Here is a 10,070-nt window from a genome sequence, read left to right on the forward strand (position 1 = left end):
AATACTTAACAGTAGTTAAAAACCTATATTTATTTCTTTCTTATATCTAACAAAACAATTTAATATTAGTTCAATTTCATCAAATAATATGAATTAAAATAAAATTCTTAAATATTATATCTATCAAATTAATGTATTTAAACGAATAAAATAAGATTAATTTCAAATACATATACATTATGCACACGATAAGTATATAATAAATAGAAAAAATGATTATGAGCTATATAACCTATATGCGATCTTCATGGATGCACATCTAGGAAAAATAATGTATCTAAAAACAAAATAAAGTAGATGATTCACATGACAAAATCCTTGAGGTGTTATGCTGCTTACACCATAAACATCCTTCCAATAGTAAAAAATGTTTCAGATTTGAAATCTAGCAAGATTTGGTAAGAAGTTTGTCAACTAAACTCTTAGAAATAGACTATAACAAATATACAAGAGATCGATAAAAATAAAAAAAATTAAATATTCAAAAGTGATTTATACAACCAAGTACATGTGATAATATGTTAAAACCTCATTAGAAATTGTCGGGTTTCAAATCAAACAAAAAAATTTAGCTATTAGATAGATTTTGATTGTGTTAACAAGATAACACATGATAATTTTGAGATGTGGTCATGTAATCATATAGTTAATGTTGATGGTTTATATAGTGATGCATTATTCATGTAGCTGAGAATCCTTTTCTCGTATAAAAACCTACAAAAAGTTGTATGTCAGAATCATCAACTTGTACACATATATTTCATTGACCACATGTACACTTTCTTACAAAGGTTACATGTACACTGTTCATTTAGTATACTCGACCACAAACTCAGTTCAAGAAAACATCTATGTTATGGTGATTTGAGTCTAAAATCCGATGTTATATCAAAGATCTATCATATTCGAATGGTACAAATAAAGAATGAAGTTGAATCAAAGAAAATCATCCAAAAATGGTGATTATGTCTGAAAGTTGTATATTTGTTAATTTTTTAATTATTTGTTAATTTCAAAAGAAAAGTTATAAATTATGCATATGAAGTAATTTTATATGACATTTAAAATGAAAAATTAATAAAAATTATAGTAAAAATATTATAACAGTGTAGTAGTAACTAAGACCCATCGAAACAGTCTACATAATTATTTCAATTGTGGATTAATAAAAAATATATATACTATTATCTATAGAGGTATACATGTACATATATAAACAAAAAATATAAAAATATTATCTATGTAAAGAATATAAATGTGTCAAAACTTAAATAAACAAATAAAAATCATACTTTAAATACTATTTCATATAAAAATATTTTCATTTTATTTTAACATATTTAAATAATTTTATTAAGATTATTAAAACAAAGGCGTGTAGCGCGAATTGAAAACCTAGTCTATATAATAATAGTACAGTTTAGTCTCTCTTAAACGTGTCCAAGTCAGCAGTGGTGGACCCCATTTTTTCCTCTGTTGAGTGGAAACTCAATAAGTTTATATAATAATAGTACAGTTTAGTCTCTCTTATAAGTGTCCAAGATGTCGTGCGTATCATGTTCCTTCTGATCGTATCGTCCAAGACCGGGAACGAATCCAATCAGAAATTTTAAACAGGTTCATGAAATAGAAGAAGTCGAAGAAGATGAAGATAGAACCAATGTGAATCCGTGTTGGGGACTTAAGAAGAAAAGCAAACGTCTCAATTCCGAAATCGGTTGGCCATTACTTTCTGATAACCCGACCGGTTTGAATTCTAAACGGACAGAAACTATGAAGCTTGAGGTTTCGTCTCCTTCTTCAAATTGTAGTTCTCAGAAACCGCTATTGACGAAGAAGAGCTATGGAGGTTGCAGTAACGGCGGCAATGAAGGTGGGATTAAGGTGAATTCGTTTCTGGATGTGATTCCGGGTGGGAGTTTGTTTGGGTTGGGATCCATCATTTTGGGTAGAATTTTTTTTTTTTTTTTGAAATATTTTTTTTAACCTGGTTGAATTCAGGGGAATCGCAGGTCCGCGGATGGACTTCTTCTCTAGGGCATTCAAATAGTTCCTAAAGCATGGACCCATGTCCGTATTAGGTGAACAGAACAATGTGATTTAATTTCGCATAGCAGGGGATCGAACCTGAAACGTGTTAGCATTCCAGACCCGTCCACTGCCACTTGACCACGAGGCCCGTTCCGGTAGAATTTATTTTCTTGGACCTCTGTTTCTTACTTTGTTTCACTGGAGCTCTGAACTGCGCAGTTACATGACAGTGATCATGGGATTTCGTGGTTCCAAGTGTTGAGTTTTATTTTTGGTATTTCTTATCAATGTGTTGGTAAATGTATTATTTGTGTTTATAGTTCATATAATTTGCTAATTTTTTAAACCAGATTTTATATATTTTTCTTTACATTATTTGAATAATATACTAACAAATACCTAAGTAGACACCAACTAACCCCATAAACCTCAGCTTTTAAACATTATAGCATTAAAAATGCTAATGGTAGACCAATTCATTACGAAAATAAGATAAGAAATATCAACACATAAGAAATCACCGTTTATTCTAATATCAACCTAATTAAGTTGTAAGCCTTCCGCTGTTCCATTCATCACTATAAACAACACGGGAAAACTAAAGTTCAAAAAAAACAAACAAACGACAAAATCACATACACAAAACTACACAACGCATCAACAACGTACCCGACACTGCGTTTGTTGCGAGGGCTATGCATCTAGTTCACAAAATAATTAAAAGAGTACACATAAAACTCACAAAACATACTCTAAACAAAACTAAACTACTATAGATCATTCCTACACAAAAATAAGCTTTGACTCCACTTGAATGGGAGAAGAATCCGTCAGAAGAAGTCTTCTAGTGCATTATATATTAGATGACTTCTGAGACGACTTCCTAGAAGTCTTCCAGAGTGTGACTCAAATAAAAAAACGTGCAAATCCAAAAACTTTCAAATGGCTTCAAAACAGAGTATGAGTGAAAGATGCGATAGATCACCTTTAACGAACACACACAAAAATACATATCCAAAATCTATAGATCTATATTTAAAGGAATTAAACATGAGAATCATGTAATAAATACCTACAAAACAAAATGAATTAGTGAGAAAGACATGAGACAAAAAATGATAAATTGATATAAAGTTTGGTGTTTTCAAATTCTAAGAGATTAGAGATATGTTAGAGATTTTTAGTTTGGAAAAAAAAGTAAGAGCTTTAAACAACTAGAAGTTACTTAATGAAAAAAATCAGACATGGAAACTTACCAAAACGCTCGAATATGTTGTGAAAAGGGGACATGGAAGAAGACTCCGTCAGAAGTCTTCTGACGTATTGTATGTTAGAAGACTTTCGAGAAGACTTCTCAAAATTCTTCCAAAGTCTGACTCAGATCTGAAAACTGCATATCAAAAAACGTTCAAATGGCTTCAAAACATAGAAAATGAATGGAAAATTAGATAGATCTACCTTTATAGAACACAAATATACATATCCAAAACTTATAAATATACTTTTAAAGAAGTGGAAGATGAGAACCATGTAATAAAAATACTGCAAGAACAAGATAAATTAGTAACAAAGACATGAGACAAAAATTGATAGAAAGTTTGTGTTGTTTCAAGTTCAAAAAGATTAGAGAGAGGTTGAAGAGTTTTAGAGTGAGAAACAATACAATTTTGTTGCAACTTGCAACCATTTGAGAGGAAGAAAGACAAAATATGTAAATTTTCTTTATATAGTGAGAGAAAAGTTTCCAATTAGGTTAAATACTTTCGATTAAGAAAAATCCAGGGAAGTCTTCCAAAGACTTCCTAGAAGTCTTTTAGACCCTAGATTTACTATTCACCCAAAAGTCTTCTAGTCCATTATTTGTTAGAAGACTTAACTAACATAAACCCTAAAATCAAATAGCTAACTAAACATAAACAAACACTTCATTAGATTTAAAATCAATTTTTTTTATATACAAAAAAAACTAAACACATGTATGTCAAATTTATTTTCTCAAAAAAAATTAAGATTCCAAAATCTAACCTAAAAAAATAAAAAATACTATGACATATGTTACCAAACCCTAAACCAAAGAATATCATAACTCAATCTACATTCACTCATATATGTTGAAAACAATTAAATTTTACTAGATCTTAATTTATATCATTTAAAAATGTTTATAGTTACATTATTTCAATTTTTCTTCCATAAAAATATTTTTTATAAATTTATAAATTATTTTTAAGATCTACTACATGAGAAGACTTTCACGAAGAAGTCTTTTCACAGAAAACTTACAAAACCACATAAGACTTCCCAGTTTATATTTGTAAAATGCATACTGATTTTTTGTTTGGTCATAAGGAGTTGATTGTAATTTTATTAGCATTTGGATTACTTTTGCATTTGACTGTAGTTAGTGTATACTTTTGTATTTAAAATCAAGTTTTTATTGGTTTTTTGGAAAATTCCCCATTATATATTAGATAATACGAAAATATTATTTAATATATATCTTGGCTTTTACCTAATTTTAAGATAAGAATTTTTAACGTTGTAATTCTTAGAAAAAAATACAAAGCAATTGACTACTAAAAAAGAAAACAGATAGTGAGGATATATTAAAACGCTGCGTATTGAGAGAGGCGATTTTTTAGGCGATTCAGACTGCGATTTCTCGAGAAGTTTCCGATGGTCTCGGCCTCAACGCCGGGCTCATCTCGTTCGACGGAGAGTAACAGAGGGGTTCAGGAGGTTCGGGATGAAGATTCAGGGGTTGAGAAACAGATTGAAGGAAACCAGTTACAAAGCTATTTAAAGAATAAAAGAGAGATTCAGGAGGTTCGGGAGGAAGATTCTAGGGATGTGAAACAAATCGAAGGAAACCAGGCGCATGGAGATTCGAGATGGGTGAATGCGGCACAAGATAAGAGAAGCTTGAAGAAGTATGAAGTTGAGGTTGAAATCGGTGGATGGTAAACAAAGAGTGGTGATTCCAGATGCGATCCTCTCCGATGCTACTCCTCTATGGGAGGATTTCGTTGTAGGAAGTTCCTGGATATTGCGCCGCACATAGCCAAGGTTCACATGGTGGTGAATAAGGTTTGGAAATATGGAGATCCGTCGGCAAAAGTGGAAGTTTATGATGTCAATGCTACTACAATGAGGTTTAAGATCAAGAATCCAAAAGCTAGAGAGAAAATCATTAGGCGTGGGATGTGGAACATTGCAGGAGTTCCTATGATTGTCAAAAAGTGGTCACCAAAAACGGAGGAAGAAAAGCAGGAAGAGGAAGAAATACCGATGTGGGTGCACTTGAGAAAGGTGCCTCTAAAGATGTTCTCTTGGGAGGTTCTGAGTTTTATGACGAGTACAGTTGGAGTTCCAGTACATCTTCATCCAGAGACACTTGCTTGTTCAAATTTTGAGGAAGCAAAGATCTTTGTGAACGTTGATGTTTCAAAAACTTTACCAAGAGAGATCGACTTTGTGATAGAGGGTAAGGAGTTCACTGCTGAGTTCTACTACCCTTGGCTACCTACTAGATGCAATCGATGTGAAAAATGGGGTCACGGGGAGAAGGTATGTAAGATGAAGAGAAATGAGAAAGCTCAGGTTGAGATGAGTGCAGGAAATAAAAAAGAGATTTCAGAAAAGAAGAGAAGTGAAGAAGGAAAGTCTGGAAGTGTAGGGGAGAAAGTGAGTAACGATAAGGAGAAGATAGAGGTGTTGAGTAATGTTGAGTTAACTCAGAAGGAGGATTTGAAAACGCAGGGTGCTGATATGGTAAAGGATAAAGAATGGTCAATGGTGTCACCAGATAAGGTGGGGAGAGTTATTTTAAAGGAGTTGGAAGAAACAGAAGCAATCATTTCTGCATCAAAGTACTCAGTGCTAATGGAGAATGAAGTAGAGGATGGAGAAATACAAGCAGAAGAGATGGAGGAAGGTTTAAATGAAAGAGAAGAAGAGCAGGAAGAAACAGAGTGTGATATGATACAAGAAGAGATTCTGGATCAGAAATCAAAAGAGAAAGAGAAATCGGGGGGATTAAAAGGGGAAGGAAAGGACAGAAGCCTAGAGCTCAGGATGCAAATCCTAGGAGTAAAAGGTCTTCTCGTAGGAAAAACTAATCATGGCGTGTTTCACATGGAATGTACGGGGGTTTAATAAAGAGGTAAAGCATTTCGTGGTGAAAGAGTGGATCAAGAATAAAGAGTTTAAATTTGGGAGTATTTTGGAAACTAGAGTGAAGGAGATAAAGTCAGGGAGGATTCTGAGTAATGAGTTTAAAGATTGGAGTTCTATTACAAATTATGGAGAGAGTAGAGGAGGTCGTATTTGGTTCTTATGGAGAGATGGGATTCGAGTAACACCGGTATACAAGTCGGATCAGTTGATAACTGTAAATGTGGAGATGGATAATGAGGAGGGATTTTACTGCACTAGTGTTTATGCTAGTAATCAGGTGGAAGAGAGGAAGTTGCTGTGGGAGGATCTGATTCATCATCATAATTCTCCTGCCAAAATAAAGCTTGGATGTTGATGGGGGATTTTAATGAGATTTTAGAGGGTGATGAGAGTTCGAGTTTTGAGCATGGAGGGAGGATTTCTTGTGGTATGAGAGATTTTCAGGAAATGATCTTGGGCTGTCGTCTTACTGATATGGCCTACCAGGGGCCTCGTTTTACCTGGTGTAATAAGAGGGAGGAAGGTATAATTTGCAAGAAGTTAGACAGAGTTTTGCTAAATGAGGATGCTCTTCACAGATTTAGCAACGCTTACTCAGTATTTGAATCAGGGGGGTGCTCAGATCACATGAGGTGTAAGGTACAGCTTCTTCCTCCTTGTGAGAAGATTAGGAGACCTTTCAAGTATGTAAACGCTATTGGAGCCTTCCTTCTTTTCTGCCAATGGTGAAAGATTACTGGGAAACAACAGAGAACCTTTATCATTCAACTTCAGCTATGTTCAGATTTTCAAAGAAACTGAAGAATCTGAAGCCTTTGATTAGGGAGATGGGTAGAGAAAAGCTGGGTAATCTATCTAAAAGAGCTAAAGAGACTTTTGATTCTCTGTGTGAGAAGCAGAATATAACGCTGGCTAATCCGAGTGAAGCTGCTGTCAAAGAGGAATCTGAAGCTTATGGAAAATGGATTTATGCAGCCAGTTTGGAGGAGGATCATTTAAAACAGAGAGCTAAGCTTCATTGGTTGGATGTTGGGGATCAAAACAACAAGACATTCCATAGAGCCATTAAATCCAGACAAGCACAGAATGATGATGAGAAATTAGAAGAGTGGATGGGAGTGTTGTGAACACTCATTCTGAGATCAAGCAGGAAGCTGTAAACTTCTTCTCAGCCTTCTTAAATCGAGTTCCGGTTCTTCAGAGTATTAATATGGAGGAGATGCAGAATCTTCTTCGGTTTAGATGTTCTGAAGAAGAAAGTCGTATGTTGGAAGAGGAGGTCTCTGCAGAGGAAATTCGAAAAATAGTTTTTGCGATGCCAAACAACAAATCTCCGGGTCCTGACGGTTATTCTGTTGAGTTTTTCAAGACCACCTGGCCAGTAGTTGCTCATGACTTCACTATAGTAGTTCAGTCTGTTTTTAAGCTTGGATTCTTGCCGAAGGGGGTGAATTCAACGATATTGGCTTTAATCCCGAAGAAGAAGGATTCTTTTGAGATGAAGGATTATAGACCAATAGCTTGTTGTAACGTCCTTTACAAGGTGGTTTCTAAGCTAATGGCAAACAGATTGAAGAAGCTTCTTCCTCAGATTATTGCGGAAAACCAATCTGCTTTTGTTAAAGGAAGATTACTAATGGAGAATGTATTGTTAGCATCTGAGCTTGTGAAGGATTACCATAAAGAATCAATCAGCCCGAGGTGTGTAATGAAGATCGACATTTCTAAAGCTTTTGATTCTGTGAATTGGGAGTTTGTGTTAAAGATTCTTGAAGCGTTGGGATTTCCTGCAAAGTTTATTCATTTGATTGGGTTATGCATTATGACTCCATCTTTCTCGGTGCAAGTAAAGGGGATTTAGCGGGTTATTTTCAAAGCTCTAGAGGACTCCGTCAGGGCTGTTCCCTATCGCCATATCTATTCGTGTTATGCATGAATGTGCTTTCAAAGCAACTTGATAGAGCAGTGGCTGAGAGAAGATTTAATTTTCACCCTGGTTGTCAAGGTTTATCCATAACTCATCTCTGTTTCGCAGATGATTTAATGGTGTTTGTAGAAGGATCAAAGCAATCTATTCAAGGAGCTCTGTCTGTTTTTGATGAATTTGAAGGTTGGTCTGGGCTGAGTATCAGTGTAGAGAAATCTACAATCTATATGGCTGGAGTTGTAGAAGCAGAAAAAAGAAATATACTGGAAAATTTCAAGCTGGCGGATGGGAAGCTTCCTGTGAGATACTTAGGCCTACCTCTCATGACTCAAGCAATGAAGAAGCACGACTATACTCCTCTATAGAGAAGTTGAGAAGCAAAATAAGTTCCTGGACTTGTAGATTTTTGTCTTATGCTGGAAGACTTCAGTTGATTAAATCTGTTCTTGTCAGTATAGTAAATTTTTGGGCTACAGTTTTTCGTCTACCTTGTAACTGCATCAAAGAAGTGGAGCAAATTTGTTCAGCTTTTCTATGGACAGGGCCAATGCTGAAATCGTCAAATGCAAAAGTAGCTTGGAAAGACATTTGCTGTAAGAAAAATGAAGGGGGTTTGGGACTCAGGAACTTAAGGGAGGTAAATAAAGTTTATGGTCTGAAATTGATCTGGAGAATGTTATCAGGTTCATCGCTGTGGGGTGAATGGATTAAAGCTAACCTTTTAAAAGGGAAAAGTTTTTGGGAAGTTAACTTGAAGATGCAAAATGGTTCTTGGATGTGGCACAAGATGTTGAAGCTAAGAAGTGTTGCAAAGCTTTTTTATAAGGTAGAAGTTGGAAATGGGAGATCTACTTCATTCTGGTTTGATCATTGGTCTGAGAAAGGCGTCCTCTCTGATCTGCTTGGCGACAGAGGTATTATTGATATGGGATTGTGTAAAAACGCTACGGTGGAGGAGGCTGTTATGCGGGTAAGAAGGAGAAGAAGGCATAGGTCGGTAGTTCTTAATGAAATTGAAGAGGAGATTAACTTTATAAAGAACAACTTCAACTCTGAGAAGGAAGATACTAGCCTTTGGAGAAGAGATTCTGGATATAAGAAGATTTCTCCACTCAGGAAACGTGGAACCAGCTGAGAGATAAGAAGACTTTATGTGAATGGGCCCAAGGGGTATGGTTCTCGCAAGCAACTCCCCAAATATGCATTCATGGCATGGTTGTCTGTTCTTAACAGGATGTCGACTATGTACAGAGTGGTGAAATGGAGTCAGGGAAGCAATGAAGTCTGTGTTCTCTGTAAAAATGCTTCGGAGTCGCGATCCCATCTATTCTTTGAATGTAACTTCTCAGCACAAGTATGGGAATTCATTGCTAAAGGGTTGCTGTGTATCTCTTTTACTACTGTCTGGTCTGAGATTATTACTATCATCTCGGATAAGACAAGGGAGAAGAAGAATCTGCTCTGTATAAGATATGCATTCCAAGCGGTTCTTTATGCATTATGGAGAGAAAGAAATAAGCTGAAACATGGAGACAAGGGTCTGTCTTTGGATGTTCTCAAAGAGTTATTGAAAAGGGCATTCGTAACAGAATCAGTCTGATTCGGAAGAGTGGTACTAAAGGGATGGAGGAGCTAATGACCTACTGGTTCAGCACTAGATAAAATTTGTTTCTGCATTGTGTTTTGAGGATTTTGCAGATTGGTGGAGAAGGTTGAAGTTTCAGGGCTTGATTTGTTCCCCTAGCTATGGGATTCTCACTCTTTTTTCCCATTTAGAGTTTTGTCCCAATTAGGTTTTCTCTAAGTGGGTTTTAATGAGGAGAGTCTCATAGCATTTCCAAACTTAACTTGTGTCCTATGGTTAAGTTTGAGGGGGATTGGGAACTTGAAAACAGTTTGAGATAGGTTTTATTTCTTTGAGTTGTTTAGTTCTTTT

General features: G+C 35.3%; 1 protein-coding gene across 1 annotated transcript; it reads left to right on the top strand.

Annotated features, from left to right (window-relative positions):
* The first annotated feature begins 9,341 nt into the window (after positions 1 to 9,341).
* Positions 9,342 to 9,734, top strand: LOC130505497 (uncharacterized). Its single transcript, XM_057000106.1, has one exon. It carries the CDS (start codon positions 9,342 to 9,344, stop codon positions 9,732 to 9,734), a length of 393 nt encoding a protein of 130 aa, XP_056856086.1.
* Positions 9,735 to 10,070: the final 336 nt, after the last annotated feature.

Source organism: Raphanus sativus, unplaced genomic scaffold, assembly GCF_000801105.2.
Source record: "Raphanus sativus cultivar WK10039 unplaced genomic scaffold, ASM80110v3 Scaffold2317, whole genome shotgun sequence".
Taxonomy (NCBI): domain Eukaryota; kingdom Viridiplantae; phylum Streptophyta; class Magnoliopsida; order Brassicales; family Brassicaceae; genus Raphanus; species Raphanus sativus.

Bases quoted from the DNA above. Each gene is read 5' to 3' on its own strand.
- LOC130505497 (XM_057000106.1), top strand. From the start codon at position 9,342: ATGGCATGGTTGTCTGTTCTTAACAGGATGTCGACTATGTACAGAGTG.